At 39.6% G+C, this 22034-nt stretch overlaps 1 protein-coding gene across 1 annotated transcript in view; it reads left to right on the forward strand.

The window, feature by feature from the left end:
- Positions 1 to 789: 789 nt before the first annotated feature.
- The window catches only part of Zdhhc13 (zinc finger DHHC-type containing 13), a 36013-nt gene continuing 14768 nt past the window's right edge, over positions 790 to 22034 (forward strand). The window contains exons 1-10 of the mRNA XM_028787460.1: positions 790 to 874; positions 4834 to 4979; positions 7466 to 7588; positions 9074 to 9151; positions 10642 to 10786; positions 12075 to 12139; positions 12906 to 13068; positions 13297 to 13422; positions 16318 to 16451; positions 19319 to 19419. Of these exons, the coding sequence (XP_028643293.1) occupies positions 848 to 874; positions 4834 to 4979; positions 7466 to 7588; positions 9074 to 9151; positions 10642 to 10786; positions 12075 to 12139; positions 12906 to 13068; positions 13297 to 13422; positions 16318 to 16451; positions 19319 to 19419 (1108 nt within the window). The 5' untranslated portion in view covers positions 790 to 847. The remainder of the gene's footprint in view (positions 875 to 4833; positions 4980 to 7465; positions 7589 to 9073; positions 9152 to 10641; positions 10787 to 12074; positions 12140 to 12905; positions 13069 to 13296; positions 13423 to 16317; positions 16452 to 19318; positions 19420 to 22034) is intronic.

Genomic DNA, 22034 nt, shown 5'->3' on the forward strand with positions numbered 1-22034 from the left:
GGAGGCTTGTCCAGTTTATCTCTACCTTCCCTGTGGAACTCTCATTTTTCTGCTTTCTTCTCAAACTTATTTTGTCTCTTATTGATTTATTTGTGTGTTCTGTTCGGGGTGGGGGAGTGGCATGGTGAGAGAGCTGTGTGTGTGTGTAAGGATCAGTGGAAAACATTGAGCCTTTTCCCTTCCCACCATGATCCTGGAGAACAAACTCAGGACGTGACACTTGTTGCCAAATGCCTTTACCACTGCTCATATCTTCTGCTTTCTATGAGGAACCAGGCCCTGATGGGAGAAGTGCCTTGCTCAAGAGCACATGACTGAAGCGCAGCAGACACTTTAACAGCTAACATCTGTGAGACTGTCCATGAGACAGTATGCTCTTCATTTGCCAAAACCCCTGCTGTGGAACTGTGCATACTTATCCTCGATTAATTTTCCAAACGCTTACATGAAGTTGTTTTTGACTCCATTTCACAGTTGAGAAGACTGAAGTGATGGAGAGATTCCCATAAGGACATCTAGTTTTGGGAATAACAGCCTGAACATGCACCTGTAGGGCCTTCCAAGTGGGAACCTGAAGTGATGCCAAGGGTAGGGCTGAAGGAAAGAACATAGCGGGGGCGGAGCAGAGGGCGGAGATGACCGGCGGTTCTCTGGAGGTGAGAAAGTTCCGCCCCCATGAGAGAGAGGCCGGGGATTGGCTTCTCGTGGCTGATTGGCAGCGCTGGGAAGCGCGCATTTAGGAGGGCGGGGCGCAAGCCGGAAGTGGGCGAGAGGCGGCTGAGGCGTGCTCCGAGAGCCACGGCCGCCACTTCGCTCAGAAGCCGCGGCCGGGCGGGCGCGGGGCGTGATGGAGGGCCCGGGTCTGGGCTCGCAGGTGAGCTCGGCTGGACGTGGGCGGCGGTGGGGACCCAAGCCGCGGCCAGGTGAGGCTGTTCCCCGAGGACGGCGGGGCCTGGGCCTTAGCCACACTAAGAAAGATGCTGCTTGTCCTTTGAGGTGGCCGCAAAGCGAGGTAGGGCGCTCCTGCCTCCTCCATTCGGCGGCAGGGCGTCACGCACCGGTGCCTAAGTTGGCCGGGGACCTGTAAGGTGTCAGGTGACACACCTCAGGTAGCACTGCCAGCTTGGACCTTGGCCTGCAGTCTGAGAGATTCTGTTGAGAAATTTCCAGCCCTAGTGCCACATCCTTCCTACTCCTTGAAAGCATCGAGCCTGTGGAGGAAGGAGGAAGGAAGCTCCATGGTACCGTCTGCAAAATCCCAAAGGAGTCTATCCTGGGAAGGGCTAGATTAGTCCCAAAGGACAGAGGAGGTCAAAGGGGAAGCTATAAAAGCCAAGAGAATTAAGAATTTGTCCTTTTTGATTGTGACCTCTAAAGACTAATAACTGGCAGTGAATAGATCCCCACTTAATATTTTCAGGTCTCTTCATTCCTAGCAAATGTTTGGCATGTGCTACATGCATTTATGTGGACCTTTTTATCCTAGCATCAAAGTCCTTAAGCAAAAGAAATCCTCATTTTCAGGTGAGAAACTGACAAAGTCTCTAATTCAAATTAAGCTAGAAGTAGATTGTTTTCTTCAAGCAGTTTGAAGTAGTCACATTGCTTGGACACTTTAAAAAAAATTTTTTTTCCCTAGTCCCAAGAGTGTTCTTCATGTCTATTTTTCTTCTTCAGCCAGTTTGGTGTAGGTTTAAGTGGAAAATAACATGCTGAGGTGTTTTTATTGGGAGTTCTTGCATTTTAAAAGAAATAAAAATAATGTACAGGGAGCCTGAATTGCTATGAAGGAGCACAGACTCTTTACATGAAGCAGTGTCTCATGATTTTTCTCAGGCTCAAACGTTGGTAAGAGTAGCCATCATTTCTTAATTACTGTCACTCATTAATAAAAGCCTGTGAGAGCTTAGGTTTACTCCTCTATGCTGAAGGAAAAATAACCCTGCTCAAGTTCCATGACATCAGAAGGGAGAAGATGGTGTTAGAGGTTGAAGTTAGTGGGGCAGGATAGCCTGTTGTTAATGATAATTGCTGTTGCCACTTGAAATTCCCCTAGTCTTGCTCTTCACTACTCACTTGTGAGCTAGGTATGAGTAATTATTTCTAATTTTAAAAGGGAGAACGGACACTCAAGAAACTGTAGTCACATGCTAGAGAGCAACAAAAGTGGCACAGCCAAGATTCTATTCATTCATCTCATAAATGTGTTTTGAATGTCTCCTGGAAGTTGGGCTCTATATATACTTCATGAACAAAGCAGACAAAGCATCTCTTTTGTTGAATTTGCTGCTTAGTACTGATAGGTTTTGGTTTTGGTTTGTTTGTTTGTTTTGTTTTTGTCAGAATTTTCCTACCCAGCCTGGTTCTCGGTTATATTTAACACCTCATCTTTTACAGTTTTGTTTGCTCAAGAAACTCCCAGCTACACTGGGCTGTAGACCTTAATACTTACTTACTTACTTACTTACTTACTGTATCTGGAATGCTCTATCTGGAGTCGCTACTGAGTATTGATGTGGCTTATTCCTCCATTTCTATAATGTCTTCAGACAAATTTCACCACAGTGTAGTATTTTGATGCCCTTATACTTAAAATCGCGGGCCTTTCTCATTGTCATCACTAACACTCCCTGACCTCCCTCCTGGTTTCATATTTCTCCCCAGCATTTAATATCATGCACTATGCTATTGATTCTGATGATGTGCTCTCTCCTCTGCTGTGTATAAGTGCTGTGACGGTAGTGATTTGTAGCCAATGCATTAACCATTGCTTTGTGTCAAGCATAAAAAATGAATCTAACACTAGTGTTCACCCAATAGCAAATTTAACTCTGTTGCTTCTGTTAATATTGTGACATTTTAATGGTTTTCTGTCATACCTCCCAACCCCCATTTTATTTGCTAGTCAGCCTTGCCAGAGTTTTCCAGATCATGATTTTCTCTTAGAATCCACTGTAACTCCAAGATTGTTTGCTATTTTAAAAATAATTTGATTGCATCATAGTTCCCATATAGCTTAAAGATGTCTGTTGAGCATGCTCAAAAGCATCATGGCATAGAAAACAGCTAAAGTTTGAATATACTGATTCAGGTTGGTTTGTCTCCCTGTTCCATTGTGTCTAGAGCCTCAGTAGGAAAGACTCATAAGCTAGATGTGAATTGCTAGGTAGGACTGGAATTATCTAGGAGTGTTTTTACTTGAAGATCTAGCAGTTGATGATGACTCTCAACAGGTACCTGGTCTTCTGCGCAGCATGGTAGCTGAATTCTAAAAGAAGTGAGTCTTAAGAGACAACAAGAGAAAGCTTCCAGTTTCTAAAGCCTAGGCTTGCAAGCTGGCACAGCAACATTTCTATAATTTTTTATTACCCAATTCCATGCCCTTTCATTCATGTGTGCTCACACTCCCTCCACACCCCCCTCCAAAACAAAATTTCTTAAGTTCTCATTTCTTGGCTACTTTCCTGTTACTCATAGTTAAAATAGTTTATTTCAGGTGTTCTGTCCAGTTTTCTAGGTCTTCTTTAAATTAGGATTAGTCAATGGTGAGATCTAATTCTGGTTATTGCATTGTACACTAAAGTAGAAGGCTCTCTTTTATAAATAGCTGAGAAAAGAACTTATACTCAGGTGTTTAAGTGCTGCCATCTAAGACAAACTAGAAGTCCCATATAGCATCAGCAAGCAGGGTTGATGATACCAACAGTTTGTAAGGATGAGAGCCATGAATGTCTCCAGGCCCTGCTCTGGAAAGCTTAATTGATTTGGCCATTTTAAGATGGGCCTAGCATACCTTAAATGCCAGACAGTTAAACTCTGGTTACACATTGTTAAGAATTGTTTATGCATGAATATCCAGAGACATACATACAAGAGTGTGCACAGAAATACTGTTAGCAGTAGCCCCAAGCTAGGAAGATCCACACTTATGTGTGGCCACATAAGTGGTATAATAATGGTGGTATAGTAATGTTGGGTCATTTTACATCAACCTGGTGACTTCTATACTGGCTGTTGCTGCATCACAAATGACCACACATATAATGGCTTAGAGTGCCTGTTTATTAACTCAGCGATTCTGCTTGTCAGAAGTCCAAACACAGCTTACCTGGATCCTTCGCTCAGGATCTCACAAGCTGGTGTCATGGCTGACCTGTGTTCCCTAATATAACTTAAGAGTTCTTTCTCAAACTTATGTGGTTAGTAATGCAATTCAACTCTGCGGTTGCTTGATACACACTTTCATTTTCTTGATGTCTGTCACCCAGGAGCACTTTCACTTCTAGAAGTGAAAGTTTGGTTCTTGCCACCTGGGCTCTTTGCCGTCCCTTTTGTTTCATAGCAGCCTGCCTTTGCAAAACCAATAGGAGCTGCTGCTAAGACAGCCTTGTTCACCCTGTCATAGACTACATTATTCCACCACTGTTGTCATATTCCTTATCTCGGGAATTTCCGTCTTCAAAGACAAAGGAAATTGCAAGAGCTTGATCATTAGGAAGTGAGAATATTTTTTAGGGTGTGCTCACCACAACTCTGAAAACAAGATTCTGGTGATGTTCCTTCATTGTCAGTGTCCATGACCCTCTGCTACTGCAGCTACCAAGGCACATTTGTGCCTTTTCAAATGACCTGTTTTTATGACATTTATAATTTAGATTTTCCTCATTTTAAGCATCTTTTAAGATAAAATCTTCACTAAAACACTCCTGTAAGAGATTAAAGCAATTTGATTTGTTAGCATAGGTATTGTCGATGGTATGAAATGCTTGATTACATGATTGAATTATGGTATTAATTCTTCTACATGCTTTGTCAATTGCTCTTACTCTTCAGTGCAGGAATCACAGCCATGGCTCCCATGTTCCAGGATTTGGTCGACACGGCATCTGTGTACACGAAAACAAAGAACTTGCGAAAGCAAAAGAAATTCTTCCTCTTATAGAGGACTCCAGTAACTGTGACATTGTCAAAGCTACACAGTGAGTCTCCTGGATGCGCTGTTTTATCCTTAGAGTCTCTTCAGTTATGATAATGGCTATGGCACTCTGTGGACACTTTGTTACTGTATCCTAACAGCTCCAGCACCAAATGTGTTTGCCATTCCAGCATCAGAGTACTTAGTGCAGTATACCTCGGCTGCTCCTGTGTCAGGCACTTACTTCCATTAGATTGTGAGCTGCTTTTCAGCAGAACTTATCTCCTTTATCTTTGTAGCCCCAAGTCTTTTATTAGCTGCCTGGTAAAATGTTCACTGAACAAATGAATGATTTGGAACAAGGTTAAAACTAGATTCTGATTTGAATTTAAAGTGTGCTACAACCTAATACAGGAGTGGAATGGGAAATAGCAGCTCATGTTTGTGGATATTAATCGTTAATTATTATATATTTCCTGTATATTTTTGTTTGTGGGCACCAGAGGACAGGTAGAAGTATATTCTAATGGATCTATTCCTTATGCTGAAAATAAAAGGAAATTTAAATTTTTTTACTTACAGTGAACATTATGTGGATATCCATGTTGTCATTGATTGCCAGGGCCACCTTCATGGAGCCTGTTCATTTCAGGGACCATCTCACCTCTTGCTTTTGAGCATATTGTGAAACATATTAATAACCCACAGGTTAATGGTTTAGATATTTAGAAAGGAGACTGAAACAGATAGACAAAGTTATGTGCAACCAAAAATGTGTCCTCCTTGTTTCTCAAGTAAAAGAAATATTCTTTTCCAGTAAAATGCCAAAGTGACCTTTAAAAGATGGATAGTCCAGCTCTGACGATGTGCCATTATTAAAAGCTTCCGTGTATTGTGTACACATACATATTTTATCAAGCAAAACGTTTTCATTTAACTGTGAAAAAGTGAGATCATTTTGTCAGTTGATTTGAGTTTTGACCTCTGAGGGCCAGTTGCAGTTTTCAGGTCCTTCTAAATAGAAGTAAGTTTCAGAGAAACTACTAAAAATGTATGTTGTGCTTAGTTTCTGTTAAAAAGAAATGTTGCCAGTGTATGATTTTTAAAATTATGAAAGCATTAAAAAATAACTCATGAGACTATCTTCTAGACTCCCCTGTTGTGTTCCTTTTGTTCCTCTTACACTTATGTTCTCATCTGTATTTACAGCTGTCACCCCGTGCTGGTCTCTGAATTCTACTCACGCCGCTCTAAGCTGCTTCTTTCATATTGCCACTCACATAATCATTCTTAAAACTCAACTTCTCAGCACTTCTCCTTTTCTAATGGCTTTCTTGCTTTCCCACTGAACTGAAGATGGACTCACAGTCTCATCCACCTTGTGTGGTCCTGGCCTTGCCCTTCCCTCTTCACTATACTAAGCTCACCATTGCTCAGTTGCTTCTGTTTCTCTGAACATCTATGCAGTGTTTCCTATCTAAGTTTTTATATGTGCTATTCTTCCTGTTCAGAATGTCCTCCCTTCTTAAGTTACAGCACGTGTGTCATATTTCAGTTCTCCAGGAAGGACTCTTGCCTGGCTTTACATCCTGGCTATTTCTTGTTGAAGTTATCTCATTCCAAGTTTGCTTTTGGGGTTTCACCTACATTGTAAGGTAGTTGCCTAGGTATAGTTTGCTTCCGAGATAAGACTGTAGTCAGGAGCCAACACCTGACTTGTAAAGTAAAATGGTGTGTGTGTGTGTGTGTGTGTGTGTGTAGACAACTGAAATTATTGAAGGAGAGCTGGTGTGAGGATTAAGGCTTGAGACAGTTTGTTTCCCCTCCATGAGGATGAATCCATCAATAAGAACACTGAGCTTACTTTTGTTTGCTTACATTATGCTCTGTTTGTGTGCTAATTAGAGTTAGACCGTGTCTAAGAATTCTCTGTTGTGGAATTCAGCAATCACAGTTTCAGCCATTCCTGCATTCAAAATGTTTTCCTCCCCCCTCTCAGAGAATAAGGGGAGAGGGAAATTGAGGGAGGGCCTATGTAAGGGAGGAACAGGGAGGAGGGGTGAATATTGGGACGTACGTTGGGATGTAAAGTGAGTGAATGAATGAATGAATGAATAAATGGAAAAAAACATAAAAAAGATAAAAATAAAAAAATACTGCACCTGAACATGCACTGTACATTCATAGAACTTTAAATCTGTCATGGTTGCCTATATAGTACAGTATGACGGTTATTTACATGGCATCTGTAGTATATAAGTAACCTATATGACATAACGTATGTGGGGAGATACGCATGATTACTATATATGGCACCTTATTTTATAAGGGATTCGAACAGATGCACAGATGTTGGGATCTGGGAGGATTCCAGGATACGGGGCTCCAAGGATACCAGGGGACACCTGCTTTGTATTTCCATGTTGACTAAAAAGTTGTTTGCATTAAAGTTTAAAAAATAATAGTAAAGGTCATGGTAAAAGGAAGAAATTTTGACATATAAAATTATTATATAATGTATTAATTGTGGTTTTCTTTTTCTTATTTAAGATATGGAATATTTGAACGATGTAAAGAGCTGGTAGAGGCAGGATATGATGTCAGACAACCAGACAGAGAAAATGTATCTCTTCTTCACTGGGCTGCCATTAACAACCGGCTGGAGCTTGTAAAGTAAGATGATGTGTGTGTGTGTGCGTGTGTGTGTGTGTGTGCGCGTGTGCGCACGCGTGCGCGCGCGCGCTCACACGCGCATGTCTGTGCACATGTACTGATCCTTATTGTTCTAGAACTCTCTTTTGTTTTGTTTTTGTATGGGTTGGGCCACCTGTAGTCTTCTATTATAAGTGAAAACCTGGAATTTTCCACACATGAGTTACCATAGCATTGGAGAGGGCCAATCGAAAAGCAGGTCCATCATAAAGATAAAGGATAGTCAGGGAAAGGGGATGTGTTTTGAAAAGAAAAGTATAAGATTACTTCCTCAGGGTAGCAGTTGTATCTAAGTCTAGAAGAAGCAATGAAGTATTTTGGGTTATAACATCATGAGGAATAGATATGTAGAGAATTAGACTCTGAAAAAAGTTCATATGGACTATGGTTTGGAACAAGCATATAATGGTTTATATAGTTCTTCATAAAGAAAGCCCTGCTGCCTATACATTGTTTGGTATAACAGTTTCTAATTTAGTGTGTAAAATGCTAGTGGGTAGTGAGAATTTGAGTGTATACGTTTCAAATCAGAGGACTATATGTTTAAAATTCTTGAGGCTTAAAAAAAATTAAAATTTATTAGTTTAAAATCCTCTAACATGTCATACCAACAGACAAACTTAGGTATATTCTTTAGATAATGTGCTACATGAAGCACATATTTGAAGTAAGGAAAATAAACTTCTCTAAACTAGAGAAGAAAATTGTCTTCATTACATTTATAGGTTCACTATATACAATACTTTATAGTCTTTGTTCCCAAAATGGAACATTCACAACTTCTAATTTGTCTAAAGTGATTTTAAATTCATTTTTTACTGCTTTAAGAATTTATTCCCACGTACTATTTCTAATTATGAACTGCTAAAAATGATATGATCTCACCTTTCTCTTTCTGCTTTGAAGTTATTTAAGAGTGCTGTAGTCATTAGAGTGTTCAGAAAGGTCACCATGTGTTGGGCTTGTAGGTGATAGGGGAATGCTAGTTATAGCAAAAACAATTATAACTATGCTATTAAGTGTTTCACCAGAGATTTGTCTGATACTGTTATACATTATTTTGAGACTTGCATTGATCTAGGCCCTTCAGGAGAGTTACTGTAATTTCTGTTTTATAATACAGTGTGAAGAAAAAGTTGGACTGGGTTGGTAGAGTACTTGCCTGACTGGGTTGGTAGAGTACTTGCCTGTCAGACATAGAGCCCTGGGTTGGATCCCAGTGCCACATAAAACTGCGTCTGGTGGTACACACCTTCATTCCCAGCACTCAGGAAGTGGAGACAGGAGGATCAGAAGTTAGTTCAAGGTCATCTTTGGCTACCTAGTGAGTTTGAGGCCAGCCTGGGATACATGAAACTTTATCTTGTAAGGGAGGGGAGGATAGAAGAAAGCTTTTTCTTTTTCAATGCGAATCTTAAATTTCATGTCTTTAATTGCTTTTAACAGGTTTTATATTTCCAAAGGTGCTGTGATAGATCAGTTGGGTGGTGACTTAAATTCAACTCCTCTTCACTGGGCCATCCGGTAAGATGTCTTTTGAAGTTTCCATGTACATGGCTAGTGGCAGCATGTAATAACCTCAGCTGCAGGCAGGGGGATGGGTTTTTTTGTTGTTTTTTTTTTTCCTTTGGTTCCCTAGGTCTTTTTTGTTTGTTTGGTTGGTTGGTTGTTTTGTTTTGTTTTGTTTTGTTTTGTTTAATTAAGTAGGGCTTTGGGGTTTCTAGAAGAGTTGTTTTAGTGTTTGACCTTATGTTCCAGTATGATTATCAGACTCAAATGTGTTGGAATTTCTGTTTTGAAACTGGCACGAGTATCTCTATTCGGTTTGTATAAATGAACGCAGTAGTTCAACTGTAAAGTCAATCTTCAACCTTAGCTACTCATTTGGAAACTCAGTGAAGTGCTGCTTTAAGGAGATTGAGTCCCTCAGTCTCCTTAAAGAGTCTTTGTCTCTTAAGATCAAATGGGTAAACTCCTTTGAAGTTGGTGCAGGATAATCTTGAGTAGGCCGGCTTAACATGGCATTTATGGTATCTTCTTCTTTGCTGTGAGGTGCACTGATCCTCTGAAGCTGAGGGTCTAAATCTGTCTGCGTAACCCACTCTGCATGCTGAGATTGTAACTCAAGTGAAATTCATTGTTACTGGAAGGCAGAGAGCTGAATCTTCTTTCCATAGGCAAGAGTTTTGAAGAACCTAAGCATCACTTTTGTCCTTCAAGATACTGATGTTAGTTTCCATGAAAATGAGTTATATTTGGAAATACATATCTCATATATATATGATATGGTTCTGCATATATATGTATATATATAAATGGTTCTTTATATAAATGGTTATTAATAATATGGTTTATAAATATATATGGTTCTTATCTTAATATTTTTACAATATATCCATAATATTTCTGGTTCATGATCATGTTTTAGTTTCAAAAACATCAATGAAGCCTGCAGGGTTTTAAGGTTTTCATTGTCCACATTAGTCATTGCTATTACTGCTTGCCCATGCTAGAACAGCATAAGATTTAATTTAGGTTATCAAGGTTTACCATTTGCCCTAAGCATAGTCATGTAATTCTGAGTTGGACTATTTAAGTGAAAGACATTTGCAGCTGACAAAATGACTCAGTGGTTAAGAGCACTTGCTGCTCTTGCAGAACCAGAGTTCTACCTAGAACCCACTGTAAGGTGATTCACAACTCCCTGCGTGCAACTTCAGCTCCAGGGAATCAGACACCCTCTTCTGACCTCTGGGATACACACATACAGGCACATATACATACCTATACATAAATAAAAATAGTTCTTTTAAAAAAAAAAAAAAACGAACAAGTAGAAGTCACTTGTACAACTGCTGGTATGTAAAACACCTTCCTACTAGAAAATGTTATTTTGTCCAACCAGAATCCCTCATGTCTTAGAGTCATGTAGTTTCTTTCTTGGTACTTTTTGGTTTTCTGCATGAATTCTGCTTCTATAGAATAAAACACATTAGGAAATTTCCTGTTCACAGACAGGGGCATTTGCCTATGGTCATATTATTGCTCCAGCACGGTGCAGACCCTACTCTGATTGATGGAGAGGGCTTCAGCAGCATTCATCTGGCGGTCCTGTTTCAGCACATGCCCATCATCGCTTATCTTATCTCAAAGGGGCAGGTATGTGTGACGTGCGCCTTATATTCTGGGGAGTATAATTTGAAGATATTGTGTGGATTATTGGCCCTGGTCTACCCTCGGTTTTAAATTGGAGTTAATGGCTATCCAGATACTCATAGCTAACCTTAGTAAGCCAACCTAGCTCTTGAGCATTTGTGTTTTGGATTCATTAGAGGGAGAGAGACAGGTTATTTTAGCTCAGCATCATTTAATGTTTCTGAAACTTGTAAGCCTGTAATAGTTTTTCTTATGATACCAGTAATTTTCAGGGGTTTTTTTTCAAAAACATGACCTCAAAGCCTGTATTTCCTTCTGCCTGAGTGTAGAAATGGTTGTCAGATCACTGTTAACCCATCGTTTGCTTTCATTATTTGAGCTCAAATGGGAGGCCAATTTGAATGTGAACATCTCATTTATTGTTCTCTGAGTAATTCCACGAAAATGACGTTCTTCAGAGCACTGGTTAAATTATAGGCTGTCGGCAGTGGGAGTTCTGCTGTCAGCTGTGCTTGCTGGAGTGTGCTCTGACAGCAAGGTGGTTTGTGTGTTAGCAGTCTTGTCTGGAATGAGTGTGGAAACATGTTCGCACAAATGCCATTGGATTGATTATTCTCCCTCTATAAGCACTTTCGCTCAGACAGCCCAGTAAAGTGGAATAATTATAATCTTGGGCTTCAGTTTAAAATGTGTGAGAAAGGAGACCCTTGTGCTTCTTCCCAAGTTCTCTTTCTCTGTGGCTGTAAGAACCCTCAGTAACTTACACTCTTTGACTTGCTCAGAGGACTGTTGTACCTCACCTGGCTGTGTTTTGTAAAAGGACTATATTCTTGTCAGGATATGATTTCCTTTTTCCTTCTCTTCCAGAAAATATAAAAAGAGTTTTAAATGTTTCTTGTTTAACTATTTGAAACAAGTGCAAACAAAGAAGTGACTCTGAAGATAGGTACTGCACTGTTTGTTATTGGATGGATGCTAGTGTGGATGCGGCAGGATTCACACTAGATGACCTCAAGACCTCTGTCATTTTCAGTGGTGATGGTCAGCTGGCCTTCATTTTCCTTTTGTATCATACAACACTTTATATCATATGCTCATATTCTCCAAATATTTTGTAGCAGTCTATGGATTTACCCTGTAAAAGCAAAGCACTTTTTTTTTTAACTTAAGTAATGTTAGCACCATTTTTAGAGCAGTGACAGAAATAAAGGTGTTAAAGTATTTATCTACTAAGAAATGCAACTTTTTATACTGTGTTCACAGTTTTGCTAATTGATTCCTTTTTGACTAGAGTGTGAATATGACAGATGTCAACGGACAGACTCCTCTCATGCTGTCGGCTTACAAAGTAATTGGGTGAGTGTTAATCCCCTCGGTCTGCTTCTTGGTTCCTATGATCTCTCTGTAAATATATTGTCAAGTATTTTTGGTCTGCAAGATGCTGAAGATTTACCACGTAGACATGAGGAGCTATTCTTTGAATACACCATTGAATACCTTTTCTCTTGGTTGCTTTGATGGAAAAGTTTGAAAGTTTACTGGGATCATATTCCTTAGCATATACTCATTAATTAATTGACTGATTCTTCCTTTGGACCTGAAGACATGACAAATTTAAATATTCTCCTAATCACAGATCTCTATGATAAGCCCACTTTTCTAACAGCAGTGAATTTGAGGTTCTTTGCTCTTGCTGACCGCTGTGAAGACACTGATAGAGCCGGTGCATAAGGAGAGTCTGTTACAGGATACGGTCAGAGGCATATCTGCTCAACTGAGATGTGTGTTTAGTGTTTAATTGTACAACACTTAATATCAGCCAAGGTTAAATTGACAGTTTTTTTAAAATATTAATCACTAAATAAAACAGCAACATGAAGAAAATTTTTCTTATCTGCTGCATTACTGTCTAAATTGCGTCATGGATACAGTTAGCTGCCGTTTAAGGGCTATCTTTCTTTTTTCTTTGATCTTTCTTGTTAATAAGTAGACTAGATCCCTGAGTTCTTCAGAGTGTTTGCTGGTCAGTGGTACACTAATCTTAACATTTCTCTCTTTGCACTTTCTTCATGTATCTCCATCCTTACTAATGCCTTGTGGTATTGTTACTATTTTGAGACAGGCCAGAACCAACTGGATTTCTTTTAAAGTTTAATCCCTCTCTCAGTGTTGTTGATAAAACACATCAGAACACTCCACTTCACTGGGCAGTTGCAGCAGGAAATGTCAGTGCAGTTGATAAGCTTTTGGAAGCTGGTTCTAGCCTGGACATCCGAAATGCTAAGGTATGACCTGGCGTTCTCTTCTTTAGTTCGTTATATCTTCAATTAAAAGATGGGTATTTAATGTACTGTAGCTAGCTCTTCATTTGAGTTTTAGGTACCACAAGATAAATATTAACAATAATAACCACTCTTAAACATGTCAAGTCTATGATTCTGGTGAAAAGATGTTTTAATACCTATAATGTATTTAAAAATATAAATATAACTTTTTATTTTATTTTTTTTTAGGGAGAAACACCTCTTGATATGGCTGTACAAAGTAAAAACCAGCTCATTATTCACATGCTACGAACAGAGGCCAAGATGAGAGCCAACAAAAAGTTTCTGCTCTGGAGATGGCTGCACAAGTGTGAGGTATTGGATGTGATAGGGGTTGTTAGCCTTTGTCTTTAGGGCAGTAGAGAAGACTAGAGATTCAGCTTTGTGCTGCAGTGGATCTGCTAATAGAATCTTTCCTATGCATCGCACAGCCCAAAGTAAGAAATAGGGCATTCCACTGCTTGTTCATCTTTAATTCTCAGGGAGATGGCGCCAAACTATGTGTTACTGGTCGGTATTTGCTAATTAACTCAAGGAATGAATTGAAATGCAAAATGGGTTTGATTGCACCTACTTGAGCACAGTTCATTGTCCAGTATATGTTTGCAATGTGAGTTTCTGTCCTGCCTGCCTGTGACTGAGCCTCCTCATCGCCTTAGATAGCTCTTCCTTCCTGTCTGTCTGTCATGGTGCGTGCTGTCAGTCATATCCTTATCCATTCTGGTGTCCTTTTGGCTGGTCCTGCTGTCAGTATGTCTCTAGAACCTGACCTCATCACATCACAAATGCCACATTAGTCCAGCCTCATTAGTCTTCATGTAGATTTATTTTCCTAGTGAAAAATCACATTTTTTTAAACTTAACAATCCCTCTCTATAGTATTCCAAACTTAAAGTGAACGAAACAGTTGAAAAGAAAAAGAGAAGAAAAGAAAAGTTTAGAAACTTTAGCTTTCTCTCATAAATGGCTAAGAAAACTAAGACACAGTTGTGTGAATATAATTCACATTGATAAAATGGATATTTGGTTGATCAATAGTTTTGTTCTCAAATAGTGTCTTTTCAAGTAATATTAATAGTTATACTTTCAGAATAATTCTGATTAGCAGATTCAAGATTTTACATAGAAAGTAACTATGAGTGCTGTGCTTAATTGTCAGTTGGGGTAAAGTAGGGAGAGGACTCCCCAACTTCTAATTCCGTATGCCAAGATTCTGTCCTAGACCTTCTTTTCTACCTATTAGTCCCCTAAGAGGCATCTGCATCTTGGCATTCCCCAGATGTCTCTCTTCAGTATAACCATCTAGATTGCTTAACTCCGTTACCTGTTTAACTCATCCAGTCGGTGTCCAACAGACATTGCAGTATAGCACATCAGAAAGTATTCCCGTAGGCATCTGCAGATAGCACACTAGAACCAGAATTCCTGTTCTCTTCCTTCCCGCCTTCCCTCATCTTCACATCTCAGTCGGAGCACTCCAAATGGCTGCTCTGTCTATCCCATGTTCACATTAGTGTGGTTCTGGTTGGTCCTGCCAACCAATATCTATTCTACTTAGAGATGGAATTTGACCCCCCAGCCTCCAATGCCATGTTAGTATAGCAGATGAGTCCTTGAAAATCTAAGTCATATTTACCTCAAATTACCCAGGTATCTTCCCATTCTTCTGGAGTAAAAGCTAAATCCTGACAGCTGCCTGCTGTCTTAGTTAGGGTTTCTATTGTTGTAATAAAACACCATAACCAAAAGCAACTTAGGTGGGGGAAGTTTATTCTCTTAACATTTCACAGTCCTTCCTCAAAAAAAGTCTAGCAGGAAATCGGTGTAGGAAAGTGGAGGTAGGAACTGATACAGAGGCTGTGTGGGAGTGCTGCTTTTTCCCTTGTTCCCCCTCACTTGCTCAGCTAGCTTCCCTGTGACGTACAGGACCACTTGCCCAGGTTTGGTACTTCCCACAGTGCTCTGGGCCCTCCCACATCAAGCATCCATCCTAACAATGCCCCACCTGCCAGTCTAGTGAGGGCATTTTCTCAGTTTAGGTTCCCTCTTCTCAAATAACCAAGCTGTATCAGGTTGACCTACAACTAGCTAGCACACCTGCTAAGCTCCACATGTTCCAGTTTGTATGTACTTTAATATTTCTGTTTGTCTTCATAGCTGGAACTTCAGCTTTATGAGAGAAAGCCTTTCAGTTTATTGTGTGTAGAACAGCATCACACAAAGGGTGCCCCCAGTAAATAAATAGTGTGGTTCATGTAGAAGACTGTTGTGTCCAAGATTTACAGTTGTGATGTTCACATTTATTTCTCTGTTCTGAAATTATTTTGTGGTTATATTATATAGGTCTAAATTTATTTTTATATCAGTAAGTTAGAACTGGAAACATTTTGAAGACTTGATGCCATTTGAAATTATCTCCTTCCAGATTCATGAGTAAAAGTGGAAGAAAATAAGACAAAATGCATTTTTTCCTCTTTGCTATTTCAAAAACCCAGCTTGCTTTCTAGAGACTTACACGCAAAGCACTGAAATGCTTGAATGTGGAGCCCAGTACCACTACCCATGGCCTGTTGGCTCCAGGTTTCATTCCTTTAACATTGTCAAAGTAAGCTCAAGCATTAGCATCCTAAAAAATATTTTAGTCTTTGACCCCCCTTCAGCTTCGCTGAAGCTTTTCCCAGGTTTTACTCTAAAGACTTGGAAAAAGCTAGGCCCATTGTGCAGACTGCCTCCTGGATCTGCCCTGGGTGCCCACAGCCATTCACAGTTCCACATACTCCAAACCATGCTCAGCCCTTCCAGAACTGTTTCTCTGGCATTCTTAGCGAAGGGTCATACTAGGTGGGACTCAAGGTGCAGTTACTGTAGCCCTTCAGTTTAGTCTGGGTTATACTGATTTTGGTAGTCCCTTTAGTTGCTTTATTCTTGGTGATGTAGAATACTAACTAAAAGAAAATATTTTTAATTTTTATTATCACTTTCCTTTTTAAAATGCCATTTTTGTGGGGAAAAACTGAAAAATGTCATTAAGCAAAATTTGTAAGATTGTCTCTATTGTATAAATCAATCATTTTTTAAATTTGACAGCAAATTTGAAGAAAATTTGTTAGTTTCATTAAGTTGTACTGTACTTACGAAGTAGTTCTTGTACTGAACTAATTATTGTCATGAGTGCCCTCATAAAGTTCTAAAACTCTTATTTCTCCATAGCTCTTCCTGCTGCTACTACTCTCTGTGATCACCCTGTGGGCTGTTGGATACATCCTGGACTTCAATTCAGATTCTTGGCTTTTAAAGGGATGTCTTCTAGTAGCGTTGTTTTTCCTGACATCCTTATTTCCAAGGTGTGTATATTAGTATTTGCAAGGCTGGTTATTACATTTCCAATGTAACTACCTACTTCTCTGTCAGCTGGAACTGCAAACTGACAGTAAGCATAATATTACTGGACCATGTGACAGCATCCTCAGGATGGTAGGAAGAAAGGGTTTGGTGGCATAGCTTTGGGCTGAAAGCCAATTGTTCAGCCCAGTAGTGTGGTTGAGCTGACCATTGGTACAAAGTAAATAATGTGGGCCACACATTTTATCATTCAGTTTGTCAGCAGTGGAGAGAATTCTGTAACCATTTTATGTCTTGAAGCAGTTATTCATTTTTTCACAATTTTTTTTCTCATTTATCTCTAAATTCATTTTACACTAGTTATTTTTCTACTTGACTGTTTTTAGATAAAGCAGCTTGATTATAATGAGGGGAGGTAATGAAACAGTAAATACATTGTAGTTCTCTTTAAAGCTAACACACAGAGAAATATGCATGATTATACTGATGAATCATATGGCCTGGACCCAGGTTTAGCCTTAACACATACCAGTCTGATCTCAGACAAGCTGCTCTTTCTCTCTGTGCCTCAGTTTCTTCATCTGTAAGTGAGGACAATTGCAATAATGCCCAGTTCATAGCTAATGCCTATAAATGCTTATCTGGTACACAGTCTGTACTTGTAATCAGTCCTGTCACATCGAAGTCCCTTTCCTGCCTTATTGACAGGGTGTCAGTTCCTCACATGCGTATGGGTGTCCTCCTTAAGTCTCTTGCATCCTTGGTTCTCCCCTTGCCTTCGCTCCCAACATTTATCCTGCCAAGCCTCCTAGCTGCTCTCCTGGCTTCACCCCTATAGTGTACCCACATAGTGCTCAGGCAGGTCCATTTCTGCACTGTATTCTTGTTAAAGTCTCCTTAAGGCTTGTTGTTATGCTCAGAATAAGAACCAGGTTTCCTCCCTGGTGCCTCATCTCCCTTCTCCATGCCCACATTGCACTCCACCTTCTTTCTGCTTCTGGAACACCACATTGTTTCGACCTGAGCCTTGCTGGTGCCCTGGCCTTAAGTGTTTGATGCTGGTCATTTTGTAACTGGAGAACCCACCCAGGCCAGGATTCAGGTCTGCTGCATCATCCATTGTACTGTCTTCATAGCGGCTTCCTAGTCTCTAAAGCCCATCAAAGTAGGCCTTGTCTCTGCTTCTGAACATTTCATTCACTGAGACACAATGTAACAAAAGGATCCTTAGGGAAGATCTGGAAGGAAGTGTATACTACAGTCTGCTGCTGTGAGTGTAGCCCAGAGTTGTCCTGCTGCCAATACTTTCTGGAATAAGCACGTACTGCTTTTTGTCATTAAAAAAAAAAAAAGGCAATAATAGAGAAGTATTTACTTAGTCACCCAAAGACCAGGAGAGTTAGGTGCAGACAAATAGAATTTAAATGTGGAATAAAAGTTTAAATTTCTAAAACGTAACAAAGTACCTACAATTGATTAAGAAATTTCTTAAAATTCCTAATTTCCCGTGGATATTTAAATACATTTTAAGCTAAATAGCAAGAATCTGTCATTAGTTTTTCTGGGTTTTTAAGACACACTAAGGGCTAGCCAGCAATTTATACTCACCCATAGCAGGATCATTTCTTTAGTTATTTGTATGTTTTTATTTAAATCCAAATTATTAAAAAATGACTATAGGAATGGCTTTGGTTTGATAACTTCATGAGATCTTTAATTGCTATGATTGACATGTGAATACATTTCAGATATGAGTCCGGTGCATGTGGCAGGCTGGTCCACTGCCTTATTTATCTTGTATTCCTCTAGAGTTTCAGTTTTTTGGAGGTGAGCAGCTGCAAGATTCTGTTGTCACTCAGCTACATGGGTGGTTGCTTCTTGATCCAGACGGCTATGTGATGCCTGTCACAAATAACAAGCTCTTTTAGATTTGAGATTTCATTGAACATTAGACCAAGTGCACTCTTTTTCCCTGTAAAAAATTGTAGTTCAGACATGGAGGTTGCAGCAGACAGACTCCATTTTTTCCTATTGTAGCATGTGCCTGGTACCAGGTTGAGGTCCTTGGTTCTTAGATATGCTTTTATCTTAATTATGGCTTTGGTCCTCATGGCATTTTTTTTTCTTTGAACTAAACATTTTAAACGTTCCTGTTCTAGGTACCAGTTCCCAGCCCTTGCTTCCTCTCCACTCTCGTTTTTTTAAATCCAATACTAGCCATTTCTGATGGAAATTTTAAGATGTATCTGGGTAAACTTTATTTGTTTATAAGGTGACTATATTGAGTTTGATATAGAAGACATTTTTATCTTTTACTTTTGAAACTGTAGTACTGACCTTTTGAACAAGTTACACAGCTCATCAGGCTGTCTGCTCTAGGAATGAGTTTGTTAGTGTTGTGGGGACTACTGTCCTTTTAGCTGTTGTGTATTTTCATGTGTGTCTGCTTCTGAAGGCAGCTCGGAGTCAGAGTGCTAAGGTTCTGTACACCTGCTATTTCATAAACATAGAGCTACCCTCTTGATAAAAGCTTGCTTACAAGTGAAGGTGAATTTCCAAGTATTTACAGTTTTATATTTTGGTATATTTAAAAATTATATTCAAAAATGATATGATATATCACAATGGAAATACAAACTATTCATTGAAAATGTATATTTTTCTATGAATGAAATAGTTATGAGTAGCTTAGAGGAACTATGTACTTTTGGAAGGTTATTGTACAGTTTTCTCATGTGCAAGAATAAACTGACAGGGAAGAAAGTTGCTGCTGGTGTAACTCTCATTGTTATTGGGGAATTAGAACTGAATTAACATGAATCATACCTATGTCTTACTTCCTTAATATGTTTTATCCTTTTCTTTCCAGGTTTTTGGTTGGCTATAAGAACCTTGTGTACTTACCAACAGTCTTTCTGCTAAGTTCCATTTTTTGGATATTTATGACTTGGTTCATCTTATTCTTTCCTGATATCCTTTAAGCTTAGATGAAATGCATATCTTGTTTTACTTTCAAAAACCACTAATGCCAGCTGGGCATGGTGGCACATGCCCTTAATCCAAGCACTCAGGAGGCAAAGGCAGAGAGATCTCTGTGGGTTCTAAGCCAGCCTGGGCTACAAAGTGAGTCCAGGACAGCCAGGGCTAGTTACATTGAAAAACCATATCTCCAAAAACCAAACCAAAACAAAATATCATATCCATTTGTAACAGCATACACATGACCAGTCTTCATCTCTTTCCAGACTTCCTTCTTTGTCATTGCTGTGAAGCCATTGAAACACTGTTTTGCTTATATGACAGGAAGAAGTGTGGGGGAAGAAGTGTGCTTTTTAGCTTATTGCCTTACTTTCTATGTTCTGTGTCTCTTTCTGATAATGGCATTTCTTAAAAGAAGAGGGTGCTTATCGAGGAAATGCATAAGGGAAACTTATGGGTCTTTCCCTTAGGGACAATTAGGATGGCATATGAGTTTTCAGAGTGCAGACATCTACAGTCCTTTTGCCACATTTTTACTTTAGTACTCTTTTACTATTTCTAAGCTTTGTTTCTAATATGGGTTATTTTCCTTTAAGTGAAAGCATAAGTAGCAATAGATATCACTATTGATATCTAAAGGATAGAGGTATAAATAAATACCTCTAACCTTTGTCCTGTAATTATTAGGATTAGGGTTAATTTGGTTTTTAATTAACACTAGCTTTGTTATCTCCACTTAAGGCTAGCACAGTTTCTATTAGATCATTTGTAGGTGACCCAGTATTCGTAGAGGCTAGGACAGTGGACATTGTATTGAAAAGGGATGATTGATACTTTTATGTCACTGAACAATTTTGTGAAATTATATGTTTTAATAAATTTTTAAAGTATAAGCAACTTCAGTTTTTCTAGATTTTATACATCAGATTATTTTGATTTTGCAGAATCAAAAATTAACAAGACATAAATTCCCATCATAGTTTATTAACCTCATTTGCAGAAATTCTCACCTGACTGTAAACTAGGAACCGCCTGGTACGTGTAAAGGTGAATTATGTGAGGAGAATTGGTTTTCATAGCTAGATAGAATCTTAAAAGTGTCATGAGAAACTCACTTGCCAGACATGGAGGCACCGGTTTGAACATGCTAGTCTGAAGGCATGGGAGCCAGTAGGTGGCACACCTCACTCAAGTCTAGTATTACATGCTGCTGGTACTGCCCTGTGAGTTATCTGCTGTTTTGCTGTGAAGACATAGCCCAAATATTTAGACTTGTCTTTCTCAGGCTTCCAATTAGGATTAGCCCAGGGCTTCTGTCCCATGGCCTGTGCTCTCTTATGGGAAGACTGTCAAGAGCACTGTGGAATCTGTTGTCTTTCTTATCAGGCAGCATGGTTCTAAGTTTCAGGACCTTTTTCTTACTTGTTTGTTTCAGATGAGATCTCACTTTGTAGTGCTGGCTACTCTGGAACTTGCTCTATTGGTCAGGCTGGCCTCAAATTCACTGAGATACATCTCTTGCATGTTAGAATTACAGGCGTACACTACTGCACTCATTGTAAAGGCTGGCTTTCCTCCCTGCCAGGGATTTGAACCCAAGTCTCCCACAAGATAGACAGGGATAGTCACTAACAAAGGTGATCTTTTCTTTTTGTTAATGTGCCATTGGGAAAGTTACTTAACTTCACCAAGTCTGTTTTTTTTGTCACTTGGGGACAATATCAAACTCTTGGGGAACCTGCAAGGATTGCTATGCTATGATGTATAAAGAGCTGGACACAGCCCTCACTACAAAATTGGCGTTTATAAATAATACTTTATGTTTTAGGGACAACTCAGTGATCGTTTTCTTTAGATTCTTTTATGTGTGCAGTAAGTAATATATTTGGATTTTATGAGAAGGATCTGATGAAAGAAAAGAGGACCTTAGTAATGACTCAAGCTACAATTAAGACTTGGAAAGAAATGATGAGCCACTGAGTGCTTCCTTTGTGATACTGGCTATACTTAAGTCTAAGTGCTAGATAGGTAGGTGTAAAGCCCTGTATGATTTCAGAGGCAGCTGTAGGAATGACTGAGTTTTTAGGTCAAATAGCAGATAATCAAAGGGGTTTACTGTGCTGATACATGCCTGTGATTCCAGCACTTAGGAGATGGGGTAGGAGAATGGAAAGCTTCAGGCTAACCTGGGCTACACAATGAGTTCAGGTCCAGCACAACCCCCTAGGTGTGATAACCACCAGAAAAGGAGGAAAAGAGGGAAGAGAGAATTGAGAGCTTTGAATGAAGGTTTGGTGTGGCTAGTGACAGCTTTCAAGAAAGCTGTCCTACGTCTGATGTAGTAGTGGTACGAGAATTTATGTGTCCATGCAGAGCACAACACTCCATTGTCCTTTCACCTGGTCGGTGTGTGCCCAGCGTACGTTGCTCTCTAGAACTCTGCTCTCTTGGAGAACACGGTAGACAACACAAACAGGAGCATGACTGGTAAACTGCTTGTAGGGAACAGTATTGCTGCTGTCTAACGATAGCATCACTGCCTCCCAGGTTCAGATGCTGACAGAGGGTCATTTGAAATGACACTGTCACTCTAGAGGCATTCAGAC

Source organism: Grammomys surdaster, unplaced genomic scaffold (assembly GCF_004785775.1).
Source record: "Grammomys surdaster isolate TR1022 unplaced genomic scaffold, NIH_TR_1.0 125635, whole genome shotgun sequence".
In the NCBI taxonomy this organism is placed as follows: Eukaryota; Metazoa; Chordata; class Mammalia; order Rodentia; family Muridae; genus Grammomys; species Grammomys surdaster.